We start from the raw sequence: 25166 nt of genomic DNA on the forward strand, positions 1-25166 counted from the left end.
AAGTGAAGTAGCTTCAACATTTCGTTTTGAAATCCATCTCCATTTTCTCTCAGGTTCCATTTCCATTTCCTCATAATGGGTTCCATTATTCAATTTCACTAAAAATCTGCTCTTCTCCGGTCTTAATGTTCATCCTTTTATTCCCCTCAATTGCTCTTATTATTTCCAGTGTTCTTCCATTTTTTCCCGATAAACAAAAAGTCGTGCCTTGTTATTAGTCGCCTTTATGAAGAAAAATAAACAAATTTCTAATTTTTTTCCTCGGCATACATGTGTTGTAAGGCTGAAGAATATGAAAAACGTATTGGATAAATCATTTTTTGATTGGCATTTCTTCGATTCGAGGAACAAAAACCGCCTTCACACTATAATTGGAGTATACACTTGTTCATCTTGCGAGAATTTTTGGTTTTTCCTCCAGTATTCAAATAATATACAGTTTCACATACAACCCGGACGAAATAAATTATGTTCATCTTCCAATTGATTTGTATCACTTTCAGCTTCCAACCTGTAATTCCTTGTTTTTATTTTCAAATTTTCAACTACTCTTTAAAGAGCTTGTTTCGTGAAAAACAATTGGATGAAAAAAAGGTGTTGAAGGGTGAGACCACCTCTCTCAATTATTCATTTTTTCGGACACTTCCACTTTATTTCTATTTCCTCCATTTCCATTTAACTTGTAGTTGACTCGTACTTTTTTTAAGTATCTAACAAGCTTTGGAACTTGATAAAACTATTTTAACGTTGTCATTTAAATATTTTGATAATCGGTTATTCGTCTTGTTAGTTAATTTTGTAACATTCACATGTTTTGGCAAGTCCTTTAAAATTATTAAAATTACGAATTACCTTTAGGAAACCTAAATACTTGATTTTTCAGTTCTTAATAATCTTTGTTTGACCTTCCTCTAAAACGAGAACTGCAAGACCAATTAGCGTATTTGAACTCTATCTTGGGGAATCGCCGATTTGTTTGGCAGTTCATATTTTGGAGGAATTGCAAACTTTCATGGAATTTTTGAATTTCTGAGAAAAAAAACACAACAAAATCCCCATTTACGCTACTCCACCTGTAAGCAAGGAGAAGAAGCTTCATTTTGGCTATAAACATCTCTACATATTCTTCCAAAATATATTTTCAGAATATGAACCATTGAAGCAATAATGAAGTGCAGCTTCCACATTCCCGAAAAATATCAATGGGTTTGTTTTTTAATCATCATCTAATATGCATACTTCTAAATATTTCAACTTAAACAACACAGATCTGTATTTTTTATCCATTGAACGAATTAATGTGATTTTAATTTAAATTGAATATTAAATCCCTTATTCAAGTTCATCGAAGCTTGCAACTTAAAAACCTCAAAAACCCATTTTCCTTCTAAAAAGTCTAGGGCTTTTTATAATTATTGTTCCTCAATCTCGTCATTGTGCTCACCGGAAGAGCAACCTGACGGCTTTGCTCTTTTCATGGAAGGGTACCCCTTTTTGTCGACTTCACATCTTCAAAAAAAAGTTCAGCTTCAACTATTTTTCATAGTATTTGTTATTTTAAAATATTCATGGATAAATAAGAATAAATAATGTTTCTTGTGGACAACTTAAAGTCCACGTTGGCTGAGGTAGGTCAAAATCTATTATTCATAGAAACCTAGATTCGATGGAATAGAATAGTTGGAAAGTTCTCGTGGAATTGGAAAGGTTTACGCGAATTGAAAATATTTTTTGGCGTTCTGCAAAATTCCGGCACGGGAGAATGTAGTCCGCAGAGCAAATTCATGTACACAAAAAATTCAATTTTCAAGTGTTTTGCAATTAAATATTCTGTGGTTTGAAAATTTAGAATGTAAAATTGTTAACCAGTTATTCATTAAAAAATCCTAAAGATCATATACATATTCAGGCGAGTACACTCTTCGTTCATGTTGCTCTTATTGCTGGTGTAGCTGTCTACACTGTCTTTGGTGCTCTTTCAATGCAATGGCTTGAATCTCCAGATAGAGTGTATGTTATGAAAAAGAAGATGGCAACTTATTATATTTTATCCTTTTTGAACATTTGAATTTTAGACGTGCTCTTCTGAAGCGTGAGTTGAAACCAGTAGAGAGTCTTCCACCACCTCCATCAATATCTGGTCTACCTGATAGAATAACACGAGTGTATCTTGGAGAGGAACTGGCAATTTTGGATCCTGGTGTGAGCTTTTGTTTTAATAAAAACCCAATTTTTATAATTTTTTGAAGTAGATCAACAATGATTTCAGGTTCACGAATGCCTCGAACGAACAATTCTTACGTTATTCCATGACACCAAGTGTGATCCATATAGCTTTGAGCATTTAAATATTGAACTAATTGATAGATGTTACGCAGAAGCAAATGTTCCAATTCCTGAAGGATATGGGGGTCAACCTAGAAAAAAGATTAAGAACAAAGAAGAAGAAAAAGATGTAATCGATGAAACTCCTGCAGAAAAATGGTCAATTGGAAATTCTGTCATCTTTGCGTTCACCGTTATTACAACTATAGGTAGGTACATATTTGCTTGAAAATCATTAAAAGTATTTCATCAATAAGAAATTATTAGTTATAAAAAACTTTAAGAATATCTGAACGTTATATTTTTTAATAAAAAAACTTCCGAAAAAATATTTTTTTACTCGTTTCTGAAATTTTGGAAAATTCAGGTCAAAAAATATTACTGTATGTTAGCTGATATAAGACTTGAGATAACAAATAAAAGTAAATAAAATCAAAAGGTGATATTACCGCCTTTCGAAATCAAAACGAAGTTCTGCCAGGTGGGTCTTTAAGCCTGCAATTTTTTATTTGAAAGTAAGTAAAATTGAAAGCACTATCTTAATCCCATTGAGTGAATTTACACGCAATGACTTCCCCTACTAATTCATAAAAGTTTGTTTGAATTTTTTAGGAGTCATCTTTATAGTTGGTCTTTTTTTTAATTTTGAACAGTTACTTCAGAAAAAAATTAACAGTTCTTTATAGGATATGGTCACGTGGCACCTGAGACGTTTGAAGGTCGTCTATTTCTAATCTTCTATGGCGTTATTGGAGTCCCATTCACTTTACTGACGATTGCTGATTTGGGAATGTTCTTAACAAGATTTCTAAAGAATCTTCTAACAATGGCAAGAAGATTTGCACATTATTTGGTGAAACTGTATCAAAAAGCAAAGAAACAAAGAAATGTCGGTTTTCTGTTGTCAATCTTTTCTTCAAAATAGCAATATTTTAGAAATCCCAGAAAACGAGTCCAGTGATGCCAGATTCTGAGAGATCAGAAGTTTGGAATACTGGAAAAGAGATGAAAGAAATGAGTATGAGAACTGCTAGAGAACCTGGAGAAGGTGATGAAATTGAAGTAATTGAAAATGGAAATGATGAGAATGGAAAAGAAGAAGATGAGGAGGAGCCGGAGAATAATGAACCGAGGTGAGAATTCTGGCCTGATATTTTTTAATTTGAGTTCACTATAATGCCCACTGTCTGAAAGTTGTAAAAATTTACAACACTTGACTTCTTGCCAAATAACTTGAAAAAATCTACTTCCAGAAAAACGGAAGAATCAATAGCTCTTGGAATAACATTCACATGCTATCTCGTGGCCGGAGCAAAAATTTTATCAGTTTACGAGCCAGAAATGGACTTTTTCAAAGCTTTATACTTCAATTTTGTGACACTTACCACCATTGGACTGGGAGATTTTGTACCGAAAAGGTAAGGAACTATTGTTAAAAACGTATAAAACATATATTTTTAGTTTCGATTATCTTCTCATTACTCTAATTTACATTGGAATTGGCTTGGCTCTGACTACAATGGCAATTGAAATTGCAGCTGATTTATTGAAAAAGTTGCATTATATTGGAAGAAAAATGGAAAATGTTGGTCAGGCAGTTGTTTGGTTTGGAGGAAAAAAGTAAGTTTTTCTAATATAGATTCTTTGAAACGGAATATTTTTTGAAACGGTTTAGAAACTTCGAAAACAAATAATTACAGAATGACCATGAAATCATTGGTTAAACATTTGGGAGATCAATTCAACATTCCAGAAGAAGAACTTGCAAATTTCGATATGTCAGCATTTGTGGATAATGCAATAAAAGTCGAAAAAGGAGAGATTGCAACGTTGAGGGTTAGTTCTTCGAGTGATATTTGTGATTTAAAGTAAGGTTAAACTTTAAATGAAGACTATTTGCTCCAAAAATGAGGTACCCGGTTTCGATGCAACCTATTTTATTAAATTTTAAAGAATGTGCACCTTTAAGGAATACTGTAGTGGAAAACTCGTGAAAATGAAACATCAAAGAAGTCCCGCAACAATGAGGAATTGGAAACTACAGTAATCCTTAAAGGCGCACACCTTTTTGACAAAACTTTGTTGTTACAAGACCAAGTACCGTATTTTTTGGCTCGAAAATCGCCAAATTTCGCGTCTGGATAATAGTTAGTTATTGTCAAAAATGTTTCGTTACATCAAGTTTTCAAGAAGTGTTCCTTCGGATTAACAATTAGTTACAAAGGCTGTTCCAATCGGCTCAACAATTTTTTCCAGAAGCCGCCTACACCGCCTGTTGTATTTCGTGAACGTGCATTCAGTTTCAGCAATGTCAGAAATTCGAGTGAAAGTGCTCTCAAATATGTAGACGATAATCGATTCAGTAAGACAACTCAGCCAACTATATATACAGTAATCATACACGAAACCACACGTACAATTGACACTTTGCACAATTTGGCAGATGCTATTCGGAGAGATCCATCGGTTTGTACTAATTTGCAAAATGAAAATTGAACCATTTCTTCAGATTCCGCGCCTGGACCTAGACGTCCACTATCTGACGGATATGTCAGCTCCCACATCATTCGACGAAAACTATCTTCGAACCTATACAAATGCACGTAGAAAATAGAACAACAAATGAATTGAATAAAGTCATTTTACAAATGTGTGCAAAAAATTGTAACAAATCAAAGGGATAAGAAAGAGAGATGTACGAACAATAACTAGCGAAACAATAAAAACCAATAATAATCAACAAAAAAAAACATCAAAAATGATAAAAACAATTTTAGTAAACGGGGGAGCATTTAGCAATTGAACAATGGGTCAAAAAGATTAAACAAAAGAAACAGGTAGAATGTGTGGCAACGGGGAAAGATGTTATGGGCTAGGCATTGTGAATGAAGTCTCTTTATGCTTCATCGTCAGGACGACGATTTCTTCGACGCAGAGCTGGATTGAGGGCGGTTGTACTGACACTGTTGATCTCCTCCTCTTCGGATCTGAAAAAAGGTTTTTGATTTCACTTTTGAACCAGAGATCAAAGTTTTGTTTTTTTTCAAATTCAAGAGTCTCTCTTTTTTCTATTAATTGCATTATGAAAACTTTCAAATCGAATAAATTTGAACTCACTGATATTCATCAGTATCACTACTACTGCTGCTACTGCTTTCTCCGTCATCGCCACCTTCTTCCTCTCTCCGTTCAGCCTCAGCTCCTCTAACAAGAGCCTCCATGAACGAAACTCGTTGCTCTTCAGCTCGGGCATTCAACATTTCAGCTTGCTCTAAACCACCTCCATTTCGACGACGATTACCTCCTCTAATTCCCATTCGAAGATCTCGGAGACCGCGGCCGAGGATGGCTCGACGAGCAGCAGCTGCTGCTTCTATTGGATCTACTGGACGCGCTGGGCGTTCGTTGTTGCCCTCATTTTCCACGACACGAGCTTCTTCTTCGTCGAGATCGTCTAGATTAATGTCTTCTGAGTCTGAAAATTCAAAGTAAAGATAAAAAGCGTCGATGTTTCCTCATTTTTAATTTTTCAAACATTTGCAAACAATATAATTTACCAATGGAATTAGTTGTTCTCCAACTTCCACTATCATCATCATCACCATCAGTTCCCAATTCATCTTCATCAACTTCTTCATCAACTGCATCTACCAAATCATCAATAGCCGCTCCCATATCAAAATCTGGATCCCCTTCTCCATCCTCATCATCATCTCCATCTTCATCACTTCCTTCATCAGAACCTGGAAGCTCTGCATCATTTTCACTACTGTTTAGGCGTTGACGACGGCGTTGAGCTTGACGTCTGATAATCCGATTCTGTGCATTTTCAAAGTCCAAATCGTCTAGTGTATCATTGTCATCCACGCTACTTCCACTGTCACTTTCATCGCCAAGCTGAAATCATTATAATTCGCAAAATTTTTTTCTCCAAATTACTGATATTACATAAAAGGTTAAATATTCTAAATATAGGTAAAAACTGTGTGATTGCCATTTTTTGACTGTACATAAAGAATTAAGATGAGTTTTTGACAAGTTGTTGTTGACATTTACTATGATATTTTATAATTTTATCACTGGTTCCTAGAGACAGGCAACATGCGTGAATTCTCTATATCTATACTTGTTACTGAAACTAAATGATATTGCAAATATCCAAAAAGAATGAAGCAAGACTTTCATGGAAGAAGAGGAAGAAGATGGAAAAACTAATTGAAAGCATAGTGCATATTCTCCGCCCAAAATTTGAAGAGTGATCAAAGCAAAATGATCACTCTCGAAGCAAAATGCAACGTTGCTCTATCTGGAACAAAAGCAAATTCCTCGGAGAAAATGTTTTCTTCAAGAACGAAAACGCTTCAAATGTGATCGATCTAGAAGAAATGAGACCAAAAGCAAATTCTAATCTGAAATCAATGAAACTCCAGAGAACACTGCTTTTGAAATCAAAGAATTACTGGTCTGAAAGCAAAAAAGATTCAGTTTCTTGAATTATCTGGTCAGACAAACACAATGTGTCTGACTGTTCGATCATTTAGTTTTTATTTTCTGCCGGATTAGTTCTAATTTATGTTCCGCTTCTGACTTCTTCTGACCAGGTTCTGCTTTTGATAAGAAAGTGACACACTACTCTCTGCTTCCTGTTAATCTGAAATGCTTTTCGTGAGATCTTTGCTTTTGTCTCGCTCAAAAGTGACTGATCACATTTGAAGCAGTTACATAATCAAAACAGAACTCTGTCAAAAGCATTATTTCTGTTGAAGAAAAGAAGAAAAAGCAGAAAGCAAAAGTGATCTTACATCAGTCAGAACACATCAAACACAGATGTGTTTGCTTTAAATGTGATCAGTCGCAAATAAAGCAATCATGAAGCAAAGATAATTTCTGCAGGTAAAGAATGTTCTGAAATCAGAAACTGGTGTGTCGCATTTCTTTCAAGATCAGAACGTGATCAGAAGACAATCAGAACGAACAGAACACATCAGTTGGAAGTTTTACTTGATGTGTCGCTTCTAAATGTGATAAACGTATTTGCAGAACAGAAATTCCACTGAAAAAAAGTGATGTTACATTTTTAGTGTGGTCATTCGGCACGGAAGAAAACATCAAGCAAAAGGAAACTGAACAAACAAACCAGGAAGAGAAGTGATGTTACTCTTTTTTCAATAGAACACTAAAACTCGTATACCCAAATAAAGTTAATATGGGATACTGTAGAAGTAGTTTAGAATTATTAGTTTCAAAAAAAAATTCCGTATGGATGTCGGACTACTGTAGGATTACTGTAGTTTTTAGTTAGTGAAATTTTTAATGTGTTTCAGTGCTGGGCGCGTAAATTAGTCCTACTGTAGGATTAATGTAGTGATCAACAAAAACATGGATTTTTTAAAGAAAGTTTTAAAAATTCAAAAAAAAGGTGCAGATGATTTTTTGGGTAGTTTCAGAAAAGATATTATGAAATTTTCTAAATTTTTCTAAATATGTTTACCCAAAACATTTAAATTTTTTTTCCAATTTTGAAGTTTGTTCAGAATGATAATTCCAATGTTCAAAGGAAAATGTGGAATGGTTTTTTTTTGTATTTTCCGACTGACCGTACTCCACCTTTGAGAAAATTTTGAAAAAAAAACTAAACTTACTCTTCCTAAAGTTCGAAACACGGATTCTCGATCTGAACTATTTCCTCCAATCTCTTCATCATCATCTCCATCTCCAGATTCATCCGAATCTTCGTCTTCATCGTGATCCTCTCTCTGTTCATCTTCCTCTTCGTCATTCTCATCTTCATTATCCTTCAATCGTCCAATTTCAACTATTTTCAGTTGTGTAGATGCTTGTATCATGTAATCCGACATTTGTGGACGCACTTTCTCAATCACACACATTTTCTGATCTTGATGTGATGCGCATAGATCAATGACAGGTCGTCGTCCTTCGAAAGTTGTCAGAGCAGAATAGTCACGGGTCTCGAACGTTCGGAATGACGAGAAGATCTTTTCATCATAGTCTGGACAATGAACGTCTGTAACTTCAGTGGCGTACATGATATTCTGAAAATGTTGAAATTATTAATATTTATAAAATACCATTAATTATAATAAAAACATACACCAGTGGAATTAAATGAAACTTGACAACGATTGAGCTCAGGAACATGGTGAAGCATCCGGAATGTACGAATATCATAAACTTCAGAATTTATAACAATCTGTGTTCCATGAGGATGGAATGTTCCGAATAATGTTATTTTGGAGAGACGATCAAATACATGGATCGCCTGAAATTTGATATTTTAAATTTAATTTAAAAGTCTTCTCCCTACCGAATTCTTCTTTCTGACATCCCAGAGAAGTCCATCATTGAAGATTAGCTTGTCATCAGGCGAAAACGAAGCGTAATTTTTCTCGTACTGTAGTCCATCTATTCCAGAGAGATACGTGTCCAAAACATGATTTGTTTCAGTGTCATAGACAGTTGCCTTATCTCTACACGTTCCGACAATTCTTTGCATCGTTGTGTTAGCAAATTTAACACAAGAATCTTCACGATAAGTATGAACTCGTTGTAAAGCTTCTCCGAGTCTCCAAAGAGCGGATAGTGGACGAGAGAATGCTGAAGACGTGAGCATCATTGAACCATCCTGGAATTTGGAAAACTTTTATTTATTTATTTCAGTTTTAGAAATAAATGTTTCAATTGTATAGAGAATATTTTTTGTAGCCATACCTTCGAAGGTTCAATATTCGTCAGAGCACTTCCATGGCAATTGGTGTGTCCTTCATCCAATCCAGTATCCACGTTTATCCAATGAACTTCTCCATTGAATAAACCAACGATAAGATGTTCATCGTCGACCTAAATTATTTTATTAAACAATTTTTTTCAATTTTGATTTTAAATTTTTCCTTTATGAAATTTTAGAATTACTCTTTGAAAAATACATTGGAGAGCGACAATTAATTTCGGTAATTCTAAAAAATTAGTTACCTATTGTGTCATGCTGTTTCAAAATTTGTTATTGAAAATAAGTGTCAAAATAGAGAAAATCAGTTAGTTCATTTGAAAATAAAATTTATTTCAGTTGAAATATCTGAGTAAATGCACAAAAATGGTCTAAAAGTCGCTAAATGCCTAAAAACGAAGCTCGATAATTTGTAATTTGCATCTTTCAGGTAATTTTTAACTAAATTTTCAAATGTTTCAACTAAAATAAATTTTATTTATACATATAAATCGATTTTCTTTTTTTTTAAACTATTTTCTAATAGAAGCTGTTGGAACAACATGTTGTAACATGTCATTTTATAGAATTGGAGAAAATAACCACATCTGATTTATATATTTCTCACCGAAAATGTGGCTTTCGTATACGATTCATCGTGATCATGTATAGTTTTCCAGTTCCTGAATCTTGAGAAAATAGTTCTTTCATTTGTCCACTGTGAATAAACTCTTTCATGAGGTCTAAGAAGTTCTTGATCGAGTGTTCGAAGAGAAATATTTCTCACAACATTCGTTTGATACGACAATTCGGGACATTTGTGTTGGTAAAATAATGAAAATGGAGGACACGTTGTCACTGGATTCTTACATGTTGAATGTTGGTTTCTGAAAAATGAAAATGAATTCGAAGAATAATTAATAATTCTGAAACCTGAAATAATCAGTAACAATACTGTTTAGATCTTTAATTGGTCGATATCCACTTGAACTTTCTCCTGGAGTCAGAGGTCTCAGTTTTTGACGTGCAGGACTGATCATCAACTTCTTTGGAAAAGCACCACTGGTTGTATATCCTTAATATAAAATTTAGTTGAATCTTCAAATGAAATCTCACTTCTAGGTAAAGTTGGTGTGGCGAAAACATCGTCATCTGTTGAATGAGAACGTGTAGCCATTGCGGGAGATGACAGTGAAGCTGCGTTTGAGGGCCGTCTTGCTGAAATTCCACCAATTTCCGATTCAAGCGTCCTTGGAGCCAATGTTGGATAAGTGTCGTTTATTTTTGAAAAATTATTTCCGCTGCTGGGCTGAAAAAAGGTTGGAAAATGATTGTTTTTCTGTCACGATTCAATTCTCACAATAAATATTAACTTACCAATGGCTTATTGAGAATCGGAGTATTGATTGACCGACTTGCTGGACGATCAGGAAGCTTTGCTTCAGATTTCAGCATTGCTGCTACTGAATCTAACTTGCTTTTCAACAAGTGATCATGAATTAATTGAAGAAGTTCTGCTTGATTGAAGCTCACTTGTGTATTTTCGATGACCCATTGACGGTGACTCTTTTCCTGAAAACCCTCATTTATTTATATAAGAACGTTGTTAAAGAATTAGAAAAAACCGAACCGACGATTGAATTTCTTTTCCTTGTTGATCATGAATTTTTCTTCCATAAATGACCTGAAGAAGTTGAACTGCTTCTTTGCAGAATGCTGCATGAATATCTCGCTTGTCAGAACACACTGGTTCTCGCATTAAATCTGAAAAAAAAAGAATTAAACTTGATTTTTTGAAATCTGTGGAGATTTTTCGTTGTTCGCTTTTTTAGTTTTTTTGGCAAAAAATTAGTTGTTCATCTTTTTTATTCAAAAAAATACACTCAACATTATAGCAATATGGTAATTCCGATAAACATTTTCGTTTTTTAATAATAATAAGATCCTTTTTGGCATTTTTGGCTTCGAAAAAAATTCGAATTCAGCCCTACACATCCCCAGGGCTGAAGAATTTTTTTTTGAGCGAAAATGTATTTTTGGTAATGTTCGAAAGAAGGTTAGCAAAAAATTCGAAATATTTTGTTAGCCTGGCGCTGACAGAAAAACTTGTTAATTATTATATTTCCACTCAAAAAAAATACTCGAACTTATAAAACATGGCAATTTCGATCAACAGTTCTCTTTTTTAACGTTTTTTTGTGTTTTTGAAAAACATGTAATTTCTTTGCATGTTTCGTTAAAACTAACTCTGTAGTCCATTATGAGCTATCAACGGTAATTTTGCAAGAATCTGTCGAACTTCCGGATGCCTTGCCAGTCCCGTTAATGTGTTAGTTGCCGTTTTTCGGATAGAATCCGCTTCTGTCAGTGGAATTTTGCAGTTAATCAAGTTGACGAGTGCCATAATTCCATCAGTTTTTCGAACTTCTGTCCACATTCGTTCAAGATGATTCATGATTATTTCATATTTCGATTGTCTTTTCGACGCGGAGCTTGACTTTTCCTCTGAACTTTTGACTCTTTGAATAATAGCTTTCCAGCATTCTGGTTCCACATAAACACAACGTTGAATACATCCCAATGCTGCCATTCTCAGAGATGGATCCTCATCGTATCGTCCAAGAGATGTTTGAAGAAGAATTGTGAAACCATCATAATTCGAGTGATTATAGGAATGTTGAGTGATAAGTTCAGTTTGAATTGATGGAAGGCAAAACATCATGCACAATGTTTCCAATGCGTGTACACACATTTCGGTGCGGAGACTGCAACAAAATTATCTCATTTATTCAGAAAGGGAGTAGAGTTTTTATTTCGGATTTTTTTTTGAAAGTTTCATTAGGGAATTAGGTCACTTCGGGGAAGTAATTAGCCTATTCCGAAACCGTTAATTTCAAAAAGTTACCTTGGAGAAATGTTTTCCCAATCTCTTGATAACACTCTAACCGCCAAAAACATTCGAACCATTCCTAGTTTTCTTAAATTTTCAGCCTCTCTGAATGAACTTCCGGTGAATCGAAGCATTTCCGTAACAATGGCTTCGCACTGCCAACAAACTTCTTCATACGGCTTCATGCTCTGAAATAAATTTTTATAAAATCAATGATATCTTAATAAATACATACTTTATAATCTGGACAATCTCCTTGTACAAGTTCTGGAAATCGCATTCCAGTTGGTAAGTTATTTCCGTATAGCTTTTTATAGTTTTCCACTTTGATGAAAATGTGAGCGGTGAGGTAACTAAAATGATTTAAAATTAGTTAAAAATAATTTTTATCATGTAGAAAACCTTCTGAAAGTGGTACAAACTCCTCTTGTACACTGTGTACTTGTATGTATTTGTTCTTCGGTGAGTTCGACATCTTCATTGTTTTGCATTAGTGTCAGGGTTGCAATCTGAATTACAATATGAGTTATGGTTGTATTATTTATTCACTTTTTTGAAACTTATGAGAAACATACATAATTATGCAGCTTCCGTGGACCATCATATTGATCAAATCTTCTTAAAATAGCCTTGTAGAACAATCCTTGAGAAAAGAACATACATGCACTGGCCATTCCACTTTCATGACTGTGTTCCAAGCACCACAGAACATACCTTAAAAAATAATTTAGTCTTCATAAAGAAAATTTGGTTCGCATTTCAAAAAATGTATTTATAAGTTTAATTTTTAATTTAACAAGTAACTTTACACATCAATCCGAAGACTATGACTTCTCAAAAATTGTTTGGAGTACGAAATATGTTCATATACAAAGAAAAAGGACGAGCCCATGTTTCATGTGGCATGATCACCTGAATGATTTCTGTGATTTAATGCATTTTCTCTTCTTTAGGCTATAGGAGTATTATATTTTCAATTATTAGGTTTATTGTTATTCAAAAAAAACTTGAGGTTGTAAATGTTCAATATACATTTCACTCACTGTACAGTCTCATCCACAATCTCATCGCTCATTTGACATAAAATCTCCATGACATCATTACTGTATGCAATGTAATACAGACATGTAACAACTCCAACTGAAGCCAATGATGTTTTTGGAACTTTCAAAAGAGCCGGTATTCCTCCTTTGTTGACGAATTCCAAGGCGAATTTACGATGTACCAATAGAGAAGTGAGATATTTTAAAGCATCAAAGGTTAAACGGACATCTTTTGATTTTTCGAGATCAATGTAGTCGAACAAGATTTCCAATGCATTTCCTTCAAAAGTTTGAAGGAGGAGCTGAAAATATTTAATATATCTTATCAAGAACTATTGAAATATCACAAAACAATTTAAATTGAAAAATTAATATAAAAATATATAACTAACATCCTGATATTCTCCACATGCAGCCAAATATTGTAGAATAAACCGTTGATATGTAGCTAAACTAAGTGGATATACTTGTTGATCTCCAATTAGAAATGGTTGAAGAATATCCCATTTACTGTTTGAATCATCCAAATTTCGAAGATTATGAAATGATGGAACTCGCTGAGTAATTTCCGTTCGAAGAAGAGATGTCAGGCAAGGCTGAAAATGATTCTGATTGTGAAAAAAGATACAAAAATTTGCAGAGAAAATGACTGAAATCTACCTCAGTTCTTCGCTTTTTCGGTGGTGGTGGATCTGTTGATTGTACAAAGGTTTTCTCATTCTCTTTTGTAGAACCATCAACAGAAGTGATTTTGATTGAAGGAATTGAAGTTCCGTTACTTGTACTTTGTTCAGCATGCAGTTGGGAGAAACTAAAAAAAATAATAATTTGATAAATATAATAATTTGATAAATACAATTTGATAAATACTATTAATAGTTGAAAAAACTCACTCAGTCTGTCCAATTTTCTTCTGTTCTTCCAAAGAGCGACCCTGAAATAATTATAATAACATTTTCAAGACCTATTTAATACTTTAAAAATTCATACCTGTAATTCATGGAGTCGCCGAAGTCCAAATGGGACTAATAGAGCATTTTCATTTCGATATTTACTCGCATTTTCAGTATTTTCCAATGCAGCAGCTAGAAGTCCCATTGCATAACCTTGTAAAGTCTCATTTGTTCCTTCTGATCCTGCCCATGTGTATAGGCGAGGAATGAAATCGTCTGGTTCTGAGAAAACTACTTTTGAATCGAGACCAGGAATACAGGCTAACAGAAGTCGACTTCCTTGAATATTCAATTCTACGTTGTCTCTGGCAAGAATATACGACACAACAAGCTGAAATAAAAATACATTGATATGAATTAACTATCTATTTATTCCCTCACTTTTGTCATGAAATCATCGTTTTTGAATATAATTTTCAAAATGTTGCCGAGTGCAGAATCTGGATGAGTCCTGTGAGGATGACGATCATCCAAAGGATCCGGGTCGTTTTTAATGAAAATGTCTGTAGCTTGTTCCAACAATTCAGAAATTCTGAAATGATTTATTTAATTTATGAATAATTGTTCTCTATTCTTAACCTTTTAAGTATCGGTATCGGATCAAACGACGATTGTTCATGATTTGCATCAAACTCCAATAGTAATTCAGCTATTCGAAGCATTAATTGCGTGCTCAGCTTCAAATCTTGATCGGATATCATCATCATTGTTCCTGTCGATCGGAGCGGATAAATCTCCTTGCTCGTCATGACGGCTGAAAATACTTAATTGATTTTGTGATTTTTTAACGCAAAATAATCAATTTAAAATTATGCAACAAGAAATTGGATTTGCAATTCAATCTCCAAAAGAAAAATAACATTTTTGTTGAAATGTCGAAAATCCGAAATTAGTCGAATATGTGAAGAAGGGTACGGTACGCAACGGTGTTTGCGGACCAGTCCAACGACGACGACAACTTGCGTACAGCTTGTGATTTATTTTTATTTTATTTTATTTGCGAAATACTTTTTTATCATTTTTAAGAATATAATAGGTTGTTAGAAAATTATTTGTTGTAATTAGAAACAATTGTTCAAATTGATTTGCGAAAAAAAATTATCGCCCAACCTCTCTCGCCCCTTGTTTCACTTTATAATTTCCTTTTTTTTTGCAATAAACTAATGAATTTTTTCTGGGTAACACAACAATGTCAGTTTTCCACGACGAAGTCGAAATTGAGGATTTTGAGTTTGACGAGGAGAAAGACGTGTACCACTATCCATGCCCTTGTGGCGATCGATTTGAAATCCCTAGGTAAGTTTTGAATACTGTAAAAAATCAAACCGTTCTGCAAAGTAGTTCTCATGTTTAAAACAATTGTCATTTTCGAAAATCTCTAATTGTTAGAAATCTCGAATTAATTGTAAGTGGCTCAACTCGGGTATTTTAATTCATGCTTGAAATCGGATTTTATTTCAATCTATTTATCTTACTTCCTAGTTGAAAAATCATATTTCCATTGTAATAAAAAGCTATTTATTCCGTATATAGTCCAACTTCACTTTTTTTTCAGAGAAATGCTTGAAATGGGAGAAGATGTAGCACAATGTCCCAGCTGCTCCCTTCTCATTCGTGTTATCTACGATCCTGAAGATTTCGTCAAACTGGAGACCATCTCGACAAGCAAGCCAATCGCGGAACCCGTCTAAATATTTTTAATTTTTGTGAATATTAGTTATTAGAGTTTCTGTGAAATTCTTTTTCTTCCGTGATTTATTGATACGGGTTTCGCGAGTAAATCTTCCGTGATATGTTGTTCCGAATTAGCATTCCAGAAAAGTTGAAATTTACAGAAGTGAAAAAAAACCGCAATTTTTCTTGAAGACAAATAATGTTGAATTTGGAAAGACACAGCTTTAGACCATATCAATTTGCTGAATCACACTAATAGTATTTATAAAAAGAGCTTTTAGGTTTAAAATGATTGTGACTATGTGACGAAACGGCCAAGAGGAGATAAGAGGATCTCTCTAGAAAAAGGAAGCTTGAGGATTTTGTTTGCAAAATGATGCGATTCTAACTAGAACTCAGTTGATTCATTGAAGTTACCTTGTTAAATTGCATGAGAATGTTCGATACTGAAAATGCTAAAGAAAAATATTTTCTGAATGAAGAGATTGAGACGCTGTGTTTAGTTTGTTGAGTAACAAATAGAAGATTTCAATTAAAATAATTTTACTAAAATTACAAAAACAATTCAAGACTTTAAATGAACTTCTGGATTTCATCGTAGATGGCCAGAACGAGTGCTCCACCAGTTCCACGGAACACATTCGACAGAGCTCCCTTGAACATGGCAGACATTCCTTCGTTTTTGATGATCTTGACAGCACAATCCAAGGTATTCTTGTAGAGAACATCTTTGCGACCAGACTGCATCATCATGCGACGGCGAACAGTATCCCATGGATAGGAAATGATTCCAGATCCGACGGTGACGACTTGAGCAATAGCCCAGGCGGCGAAGAAGTTGAGTTTCTTGCCATCAGCAGTGAATACCATCTTGGCAGTGTCGAACATTCCGAAGTAAGCGGCACGGTAGATGATGATACCTTGTACAGAAACAAAGAATCCTCTGAAAATTAATGTTTGCTTATATTATAAAAATGGAAAAAATACCTGTAGAGTCCGATTGGACCATCCGATTTTGCAATCTTGACGAGACAATCAGCCAGACCTTTGAATTCACGTTCATTAGCTTTTCCGACGTCAGCAGCCAAGCGGGTACGAGCGAAATCCAATGGGTAGACGAAGCAGAGAGAAGTTGCTCCGGCAGCTCCACCAGAAGCGAGATTCCCGGCGAAGAACTTCCAAAAATCCTTCTTCTTGTCCAATCCCTTTTGGAAAATGTTTTTGTATGTATCCTTGAATGCGAAGTTCAGCGCCTGGGTTGGGAAGTATCGGATGACATTGGCCAAGTTTCCTCTCCAGAGAGCAGCATATCCTTGCTCTTTCGGGACACGAACGAGGACATCGACGATTCCTTTGTAACGTTTATCGGCGGCGATAGTTAGGGAAGCATCCTGTACTTGCAAAAGAAGCTTGACACGTTCAATCGGAGCCACAGCAGTCTTGGAGACAGCGGCAGCAGTTCCTCCCGAGGCGAGATCAATCAAGAATTTTCGGGTATCGAAACCTTTCTTATCCTCCTTCTTCTTTTCAATAGGCTTTGAATCTCCTCCTGAAAGAATACAAATATTAAATTAAAACCAGAAATATCGATTAAGATTTACTTACCTCCAGTCATGCTTGCAGTAGTGCTGCTGGATATCCAAGCGGTTGAAAACCGGAACTGATTCTAAAGTGAGCCCTTCGATTAAAAATCGACAGTGAAACGTGGCAAAAGCGCTTCTTTAACCGAGGTCACGTGAATAATGCAAAATGCTACTCCAAAACTCATATTTCTGTTTTTCACGTTCTCGTAAATATATTTTCACGTTTTTAAACATATTTTTAAAAGCATAAAAGATTATTTAAAAATATTCTTTTTTTTTAATATCGCGTATAAATTGCTTGATTTCACTGTGAAAGTGTTCTAAAAGAAAAAGAAACAGAAAAATCAAAGAATTCCGCAACGGAGCGGGTTACTGTAGCATTCAAACGCGCACTCTTTCCTTGCTCGAAATTTAGACCCACGGGTTTGAAAAATTTTGTTCATGTGGAATCGAGGTGAAAATCCCAAAATTAGCGGAAAGAAATTATTTTTGTTTTCATTTGAATATGTGAATTATTTTCGGATGCACCTCTTTTAATTGCGAAGTCATCAATAAGTTGAGCATTCTAATGATATTTTCAACATGAAACAGGTGACAAAACACTGTTATCATACAAAAATAGATTAACTTCCTTCTTCTAGCCTTATCCTCTTAAAACATATGTTTATCGTTTCGTCACATAATCGCAATCATTTTAAACCAAAAAGCTTCTTCATACTAGACAACTTCATTAGTATGAATCAGCATCTGGTACGTATTGGGTCCAAATCTGTGTGTCATTCCAGTTTTAAAAAGTATTTTAAAACCTTCTTCACTCATCTTCAATCTGAAAACCCCTCCCAAAAAGCTTATCAGATGGAGATAAGAAGAGGAGGAGGCAACTGAACCTTGTTATCCAAGATTATCAGATGTAGTATAAAAATTTGTAGACTTATCTATTTCACTTCGAACTTTGAGCAAAATAAAGCAAATTTGAGCTTCTAAGTTATTGAGGTGACCTTACATGAGTCTATACTGTTCAAGCTTTGATAATCAGTGTTACTGGATGATGGATGACAGTCAAGTAGTGTGGAACAGGTAGGTCTATGTGTTTTTATCAGAAATTGGAATTAGGATTTTGTTTGAGTTTTGTAATAGTTTTAGTTATTTTCAGTGGTTATTCCACAAGGAAAAGCGTCGATGAAAAGAGAAATGAAAATATAATTAGAAAAATAACACAAATATGTATGTTTAGATGGTTTTAATATCGAATAGTTTTATGATATTTTTTTTGCAAAGTGATATTATATTTCCAACAATATGACATTGATTACAAGCTGATTGCAATAAAATCTGGAAAGAGCATCAGTTTCAAAAATTTACATTTGAAAAAAAGGTTTAATTCAATTTTAAAATGGGTCAAAAAGCCTGCCGGTTTGCAAACTTAGCCATGTAGGCAGGCTCTCACGGCTGAATCCAGTTGCTTTTGTTCACTCTATAACATATCTGTTCAATCTAATTCTCACATTCTATTCTTCATTTTACTCGGTATTTGCTTTAAAAATACACAAAAAAGAATTAAAATAGATTTTCAAAATCTCCACCTTCTAACCCTCAATTCATAATTTAATTCCAGCTCAGCACCTCAAGAGATGATCTGCTCAATTTGCTCGGATAAAGCCGAAGGATATCATTTTGGAGCAATAAGCTGTGCTGCATGTGGTGCATTCTTCCGACGCAGTGTTTCTGATCAAAAAGTATACTCATGTTCTAATAGACAATGTAGTATTGTACACGGTAATCTAAAGTTGAACAAAATATAAATGTAACAAAAAGAATTAAAGATCCAACAAAGAGAGGTGGAAGCTGCAGATTCTGCAGATTTTTGAAGTGTGTGAGCAGTGGAATGATGCCTCAAGGTAATTTATATATTCAAAATAATATCAAATTTTCAAATTTCCAGACGTAAAAGCCAAAAGAACTTCTTCATCACAACAAAATGTCACGTCTCTTTACCGAAATATGAATCAAAGTTCCATTCTACTAATCGATCAAATTATTGCTTTTCGCAGAAGTATTGCAGCTGAAAGGCCGATTTTCGATTTGGTACGTAGAGATTTGAAAGAATTGAGATTTTAAGGGTAAATAAGAGCTTAACTCATATTTACTAAGATTATGGAATAATCTTGAATAAATAACGGTTTATTCAATATTTGAAAAATCTGTTGTAAGTAGAATAAATCTAGGTATTCTCTTCTTCTCTCTACATTAATTTAAATTTTTCAATTAATTTCAGATTTCCCGATCAACAACTCGTACAAACTTGAAAATTTCTCTCCACCAAGAATACGAAATTATGCGAAGAATATCAACTGGATCTCCCTTGATCATGCAAGTTATCGAACATTTTTACGCACACTTTGGGAGCTTGGATAATAATTTCATGGTAATAATTTTCAACTAACTAATATGAAAATTAACTTTACAGAGCGACCCACTCGGTGACATATTCCTATTGGTTTTTGTCTTTGAAGCATGTGTTTTGACTGCTACAAAAGGTGGAATCCAACTAGATAGACTGTTTCTGCCAAATATGGTTTGTTTTATTAAAACAAAGACATAATTAAAAAATATATATCTTAGGTCCATATTGATTTGAGTGAGCAACCATTTTTGGAGTTTATGGAGTGTGAGCAACATGTCAATTTGAACCCATACAGGTATTATAACTTAATTCTGAAATAACTAAAAATGTGATATTTCCAGAAACATTCTGAATTCATTTAGTTTCCTTGTTCAATTGGTATCACGATCGTTTCAATCATGCAATTTCGATGAACCACTTTTATCCATTTTATTCTATAAATGCATAACGGAAGCAGTTCCAATCAATTTTCGACATTGTTTTGCTGATGTGAATCGGGATAGTCTTTTGACAGATTTGAACAGAGGTAACAATTTCTAAAAATATTTCAAACTAATTCAACAATTTATTTTCAGTAGATCCTGTTTCATTTGAACAAATCCAGAACACATCTGCCCAAATTCATCAAGGAACTCGGGCGTTCAAAGATGCAATCTCAAGCATTTTATAACTTGAATAAATCGATTTTTTTGAAGAAATGTTTCTAAAAATTAAACAGCTGATATGAACTTCTCAAAACTAAATTTGTACTTCTCAAAAGTAAATTTGTAAATAAAATTGTTTGATATCTTATATTTTGAAAATTCTGCACGATTGTTAGAATAACATCACTAAATTATAATTGGGATAACTTTTGATTTTGTCACAAAACCAACTGGGAAAGAGTATATTTCAAGCTCATCTCCATGTTTTCTTTTTTCTTAAATCTAAGTTTCAAAACATCTACAAGATAAAAAAATCATATAGTTCAAGTGCGGAAAATCTCAAAACTGGGGCTCCAGTTATCTGAAAAATTTCTGGCAAAACAAATTCTAAGAAATAAGCCGAACAAAGGAGCGTTTTCTAAAATTAATACCCCCCATCAATTCGATTTACTCTAAAAGCTTGATTCCTCATTATAATCTGTAGTACCAGAAAAATAATTTCAAATTTTTGTGACCAGTTAAGATGTTGTTTTTCAATTAATCTCCACCTTCTAATACTCTTTTTTATTCTACTCATAAATCCTCCATAAAGAGATCATCCTACTGATAAAAACAGATCACCGATATTAATTTTGATATATTATTTTTTTAATAGACTTTACAGTCAGATGCGAAATCTGATGGAATTAACAATTAACATAAAGTTGCGAAAAAATTTAGAGATTAAAAATTACCAATAAATTTTACAATGAACGTGGCATTGTTAAATTCAATATTTCCGTATTCTACTTTCTTATCGATAAAATTAATTCAAAACAAAACAAAATCAGTTTCAAAATTTCAAAGTTTACTTTGTCTGTCTCCATTCGCTGTCTTTAAAGGAGAAATATCGATCCAATGTAAGTCCGAAAATGGCCAGCGAAAAAGATCAAGTTGTTCAGAAAAATGGAATTCGGAGCGTCGTTTGCTTATAGAAGAATTGACGCCCACGTTGAAGCAACTCTTCAAGAAGCTGCTCAAGTTCTCGAAAAGTTGGTAATTGAAAGAGATGCCGAGTCGGCCATAACGGTCGCATCCCAAGGTAGCTGATTTTTGGTTATTTTCCAGTTTTCGATTGTTTTAAATTTGCAAGTGATATCTTTGTGTGAAATTACTTACAAGCAAGTACTACATACCGATAATCGTTCAGTTTCACGTACATATGAATAGGAGCATTATAAAATTGTTGATCTGCCTGCCATGCATTTCTTCGCGACAGAGAATTACATTGTAGAATAATTCGAAACAAAACCCAATGTGGTGAAATTAACAATTTTGAATAGCAATCATATATATTACATGCTTGAAATTTCCTTTATTTCCATCTAATTTGTTTCAGGAACTCCAGATGCAATAAGTATCACTCAAGCTGCTCATGAAACCATTTCAATTGATTCAATTCTTCGATCTTCGAAGCAACCAAAGGCTACCATTCGTACTCCACGTGACTCTAACAAGAATCGGAAATTGTAATATGAAATGTGGAAAAAATCATTTCAAAACTTATTTTTAGAACTTTCCCACCAGCCCGAATTGGTTTCAAATCCGAGCAATTGGAAACTTGTGATTCTGGAATAACTGATAGCACTATTGACCAAGATCCACCGACCCCGGACTCGTTTGTTAATTTCCTTTTTACCTGTTTCTAATTTAAATGTTTAGCTTGTTCCCAAGTGCCATCTACATTCCGGCAAAGCAGAAGCCTCAAATGACCGTAAGATTACTTTTAAGAGCTATCAATAAATTAATTATCGTATTTTTCAGGTTTCAATAAGTGCAACAACTGCTTCTTCTTGTTCCAACAAATCGCTCTACCGTAAGCACATTGAAAAACTAGCAATTGAGCCATTGGAGGACATCAAACACTTGTAAGCCTGTTGTCACATGATTTTTTCTGTTTTAAATAATAACCTCTTATATCTGTATAACTTTGAAGGAAGTGCCGTGGACTGAAGAAGTCAAAGCCAGATGACCTTTTTCCAAAAGCAACTTACGATGCGGGAACTGGAAAACCTAAAATGGCGGTACGAATTGACTGTATTGCAGAAAAACATGTTCTTATATTTTCAGTTGTCTCCGAGTTCAATGGTGTCGGTCGACCTTTCATATGCATCTACAACTGCTAAATCCAATAGTCTTGCCTATCAACCAATGGAGTTTGTTTCCTCTGATGGACGCGTCAAGCTGTGGCTTCAGGTTTTATCGATTTGTATTTTTCTTGAAATCTTCTGTTTTCAGCCTCTTGAAAAGCAAAAGAAAAAAAATAGTGAAAAGTCCAAAAAACGTGAACGATGTATTGATGATGCTCCAATTCCTCCAAAACAATTGCAATCGAGTACCAAATTGAACATTGAGAATCGCACAAAGTTTTCTACCAATTTGTCAATCGGTGATCATGTTATTGATTTGTCTGGAATCTTAAATGGGTCCATGAAGAAGAAGAATTTGGCAAAACTCGTCATTAATGGGCAGTCCTATTCAATTTGAGAAGTGGCAGTCTTATTGAAATTAAATATCCTAATGAGTGAAATGTGGTTGATTGAGAGTTTTTTGAATGAATGGTTTGGATGATTGTGCTTGAGATTGATTTTTTGTTATTCCGCTGATTGTATATTTTAATTAAACTGCGGTTTTTGAAATATTAGGATTTTTTCACCTTAATAATATTTTCATATGAAATATTAAGATTATCTAATCCTCCGAAGCGTTCGAAGTTCTTTTTTCGATATCCAATTTAAACGCAGACCACCCAAGATACAATGTTTGAAAAAAGAATGCAATGAGAACTGTTCAAAACGAACAACCAAGAAGAAACAAAACAAATAAATGGTTTACAAAAGAGCAAATCAAATGATGAGTGCACTCGAAATGTCTACCGATTTTTTTTGTTTTCTTGCAAAGATTACAATGTGCAGCACATAATTTATTGTAATTGAAGTCGTGTTTTCTGTGACATCACACGATACATCAAAGGAGTATCGTCTATGATGGCATAAAATGCGTACGGTAGCATACTGTTGCATCAAGAACCAGGAGAAAAGCTACAACAAAATAAATGTCATTAATTGATTTGAAATTTGAAAAGTCAAGCATTATTGTTTTCCGATTTTAAATGTTTAACATTTTAAACATGTATCGTCCTGAGCTACAACAAACGTTAAAAATGCATGATTGGAAGAGAAACAATTTTCTGTGATTTCTATTTTCAAATTGAAATATTCTGCAAGTGAATCCACAGAACGTTTATGTTGTTGAAGACTTTCTTATCTCTGATCCTTTCCCATATTTGTTTGTCTCTATCCATTTATATTTTCTCATAAACTTTTTGTCACTATTTGCACTATCTTTTCGTCTTCTTCACTTATTCTTCCAAACCTTCTGTCTATGTTTGTTCGGTTTGCCCAGAACAGCCGGTAGGAGTGTGATGGCTCACCAAAAAGTTTCGTGCACTGATCAATTTTCATGTTTTGTAGTCGTTTGTGAAACGTTTTCGCCTTTTTCCCTTTCATTTTTTTCTGCTACATAATTTTCATAGCGACGTGCCAAATGATTCAAAGTTCAAAATTGTGATTTCAATTTTGAAAAACTGTAAAAAGCACGCAGAAAAGTTATAAAACTGATAATTTAGGTACGTTTTATATCGATTTCATTGTGCGTTACTCTTGATGTTAGTTCTTATTGATTCATTTTTTCAACTTTTCGGTTTCTTCTATAACAAATCGTTCTTCAGTCATCGAGTACATTTTACGTTTTTTTTTTTGACGTTGTTATCTAATTCTAGGAGAGGGAAAAGACTTAAATAATCCCTAACTGGTTTCCATTGATGTGCCTCATGAAATCATGATTTTTATAATTTAGGATTTTTCGACTAAACTTCAGTAACGGTTTTAGTTATTTTATTTATAGTTTGTTTGTTGAACAAAAATTGTAATTTTTTGCAAGAAGCGACCTCCTTTCAAAATATTTTTGGTTTTTGACCACAACTTCTTACCGAATTCCGTTCAAAAAAGTGATTTTTTGACTAAACTGGGCAAGAAATTGGCACCAACTGTCTATTTAGTTCAACAATCTTTGTATTTTGTTTAAATAAAGTAACACTGAAGTGAACAAACAGCTGCTGGAAGGGTTCCGTTTCTTCCAGGAAAAAGTTCAAACTAGATCCAAATAGTGTGAACTCATTTCTTTTGTTTAAAATTGACCTCACATCTTTCATTTTTCTCACTCATTATTCCCCACACTACGTTTCATTTATTCATTGCCTTTTTACGTCTTCTTTTCATTTTTCCTTCTCTCTCTTTTCATTTTTCCTTTTCATTTCTTTTCATTTTTCCTTTCCTTCATATCTATGTGTCTCTCTACATCGTGTACTATGTAATTTTATGTTGTTCCTGTATGAGAGGCCAAGTGATATTTGTCGAAATATCAAAGTATATGATAAGGAATGAAACAGTGTCTATTGATTTGGAGAAATAGATAATTTTTTACGCAAACAATGTCGTGCCTGAACTTTTTGAACTTTTTTCTAAAAATTAACTAATATATAGAAGGTTAACATTATTTTACAGATTCAATCACATATAAAAATATCTATAGTAAATTTTAACAGTCTCTAAAAGATGTATCACCACAAAATTTTATTCCAAAGCTCAATTATCACATACCTAAAACTGGAATTTTTATTTTTATTTTTTGGCCTTGTACGTGCCTGCTTGATTTTCTATTAGGCATATTTAACTTCAAAAATGTTTCAAAAATGTACTCTATATGCAAAGTTCAACATTTTTCGGTTCACTGAAGCTTCTCCAGACAATTTCCACAGGTTTCTCAAAAGGTTTCTCAAAACTCAAAGCAGTATTCTGGCGTCATGTACGTTTTTACTTTCTGAAC

At 33.9% G+C, this 25166-nt stretch overlaps 6 protein-coding genes and 1 non-coding gene across 11 annotated transcripts; 5 read left to right on the forward strand and 2 right to left on the reverse strand.

Annotated features, from left to right (window-relative positions):
* Positions 1-1139: 1139 nt before the first annotated feature.
* twk-9 lies at positions 1140-4971 on the forward strand (the record flags this gene model as incomplete). 2 transcript variants are annotated; one of them, NM_069323.3, is made up of 11 exons in its annotated part: positions 1140-1206; positions 1910-2010; positions 2076-2202; positions 2270-2534; positions 3012-3214; positions 3262-3458; positions 3579-3743; positions 3787-3945; positions 4026-4161; positions 4582-4791; positions 4835-4971. In NM_069323.3, 11 exons carry the CDS (start codon positions 1168-1170, stop codon positions 4937-4939), a joined length of 1707 nt encoding a protein of 568 aa, NP_501724.2. The 2 variants fall into 2 exon arrangements, with proteins under 2 accessions (NP_501724.2, NP_001294002.1); NM_001307073.3 differs by lacking the exon at positions 1140-1206 and adding an exon at positions 1590-1628 and having other exon boundaries at positions 4835-4939.
* Positions 4955-14689, reverse strand: dcaf-1 (DDB1- and CUL4-associated factor homolog 1; the record flags this gene model as incomplete). Of its 2 annotated transcripts, NM_069324.6 has the most annotated exons (24): positions 4955-5312; positions 5443-5800; positions 5883-6222; positions 7968-8378; positions 8438-8605; positions 8651-8968; positions 9055-9183; positions 9678-9936; positions 9983-10124; positions 10166-10358; positions 10427-10621; positions 10680-10813; positions 11297-11814; positions 11955-12127; positions 12175-12292; positions 12342-12448; positions 12515-12653; positions 12983-13284; positions 13375-13578; positions 13643-13793; positions 13876-13916; positions 13973-14266; positions 14317-14467; positions 14515-14689. In NM_069324.6, the coding sequence occupies 24 exons, from the start codon at positions 14682-14684 to the stop codon at positions 5222-5224; spliced, it is 5106 nt and encodes a 1701-aa protein (NP_501725.2). The 2 variants fall into 2 exon arrangements, with proteins under 2 accessions (NP_501725.2, NP_001294003.1); NM_001307074.3 differs by lacking the exons at positions 7968-8378; positions 8438-8605; positions 8651-8968; ... (16 more) ...; positions 14317-14467; positions 14515-14689 and having other exon boundaries at positions 5222-5312; positions 5883-6000.
* Positions 8830-9252, forward strand: anr-11. Its single transcript, NR_101946.1, has one exon.
* Positions 14690-15112: 423 nt separating the features above from the next.
* dph-3 lies at positions 15113-15730 on the forward strand (the record flags this gene model as incomplete). 2 transcript variants are annotated; one of them, NM_001268490.2, is made up of 2 exons in its annotated part: positions 15113-15231; positions 15491-15730. In NM_001268490.2, 2 exons carry the CDS (start codon positions 15125-15127, stop codon positions 15624-15626), a joined length of 243 nt encoding a protein of 80 aa, NP_001255419.1. The 2 variants fall into 2 exon arrangements, with proteins under 2 accessions (NP_001255419.1, NP_001255420.1); NM_001268491.3 differs by lacking the exon at positions 15113-15231 and having other exon boundaries at positions 15495-15626.
* A 403-nt stretch (positions 15731-16133) lies between these two features.
* Positions 16134-17271, reverse strand: ant-1.3 (ADP/ATP translocase). Its single transcript, NM_069326.5, has 3 exons — positions 17215-17271; positions 16597-17158; positions 16134-16552 (listed from the first exon to the last, which is right to left on the reverse strand). The coding sequence occupies exons 1-3, from the start codon at positions 17222-17224 to the stop codon at positions 16183-16185; spliced, it is 942 nt and encodes a 313-aa protein (NP_501727.1). The 5' UTR covers positions 17225-17271; the 3' UTR covers positions 16134-16182.
* Positions 17272-18152: 881 nt separating this feature from the next.
* nhr-38 (Nuclear receptor domain-containing protein) lies at positions 18153-20386 on the forward strand (the record flags this gene model as incomplete). 2 transcript variants are annotated; one of them, NM_069327.3, is made up of 9 exons in its annotated part: positions 18153-18269; positions 18808-18968; positions 19016-19090; positions 19135-19277; positions 19468-19617; positions 19660-19767; positions 19815-19891; positions 19938-20122; positions 20172-20386. In NM_069327.3, the coding sequence occupies 9 exons, from the start codon at positions 18196-18198 to the stop codon at positions 20264-20266; spliced, it is 1068 nt and encodes a 355-aa protein (NP_501728.2). The 2 variants fall into 2 exon arrangements, with proteins under 2 accessions (NP_501728.2, NP_001293921.1); NM_001306992.3 differs by lacking the exons at positions 18153-18269; positions 18808-18968; positions 19016-19090; positions 19135-19277 and having other exon boundaries at positions 19528-19617; positions 20172-20266.
* Positions 20387-21047: 661 nt separating this feature from the next.
* Positions 21048-22852, forward strand: K01H12.4 (Breast cancer type 2 susceptibility protein homolog). The gene is made up of 9 exons (NM_069328.4): positions 21048-21139; positions 21182-21321; positions 21619-21748; positions 21793-21897; positions 21942-21993; positions 22044-22147; positions 22216-22303; positions 22350-22475; positions 22518-22852. Exons 2-9 carry the CDS (start codon positions 21186-21188, stop codon positions 22764-22766), a joined length of 990 nt encoding a protein of 329 aa, NP_501729.1. The 5' UTR covers positions 21048-21139; positions 21182-21185; the 3' UTR covers positions 22767-22852.
* The last annotated feature ends 2314 nt before the right edge of the window (positions 22853-25166 follow it).

This window comes from Caenorhabditis elegans, chromosome IV (genome assembly GCF_000002985.6).
Source record: "Caenorhabditis elegans chromosome IV".
Classification (NCBI taxonomy): Eukaryota; Metazoa; Nematoda; class Chromadorea; order Rhabditida; family Rhabditidae; genus Caenorhabditis; species Caenorhabditis elegans.

Bases quoted from the DNA above. Each gene is read 5' to 3' on its own strand.
- ant-1.3 (NM_069326.5), bottom strand. The intron at 16,553-16,596 runs GTATTTTTTCCA...ATTAATTTTCAG, and splicing joins GGTCCAATCGGACTCTACAG to AGGATTCTTTGTTTCTGTAC.
- K01H12.4 (NM_069328.4), top strand. From the start codon at position 21,186: ATGGAATTCGGAGCGTCGTTTGCTTATAGAAGAATTGACGCCCACGTT. The intron at 21,749-21,792 runs GTAATATGAAAT...ACTTATTTTTAG, and splicing joins TCTAACAAGAATCGGAAATT to AACTTTCCCACCAGCCCGAA. The intron at 21,994-22,043 runs GTAAGATTACTT...CGTATTTTTCAG, and splicing joins AGCAGAAGCCTCAAATGACC to GTTTCAATAAGTGCAACAAC.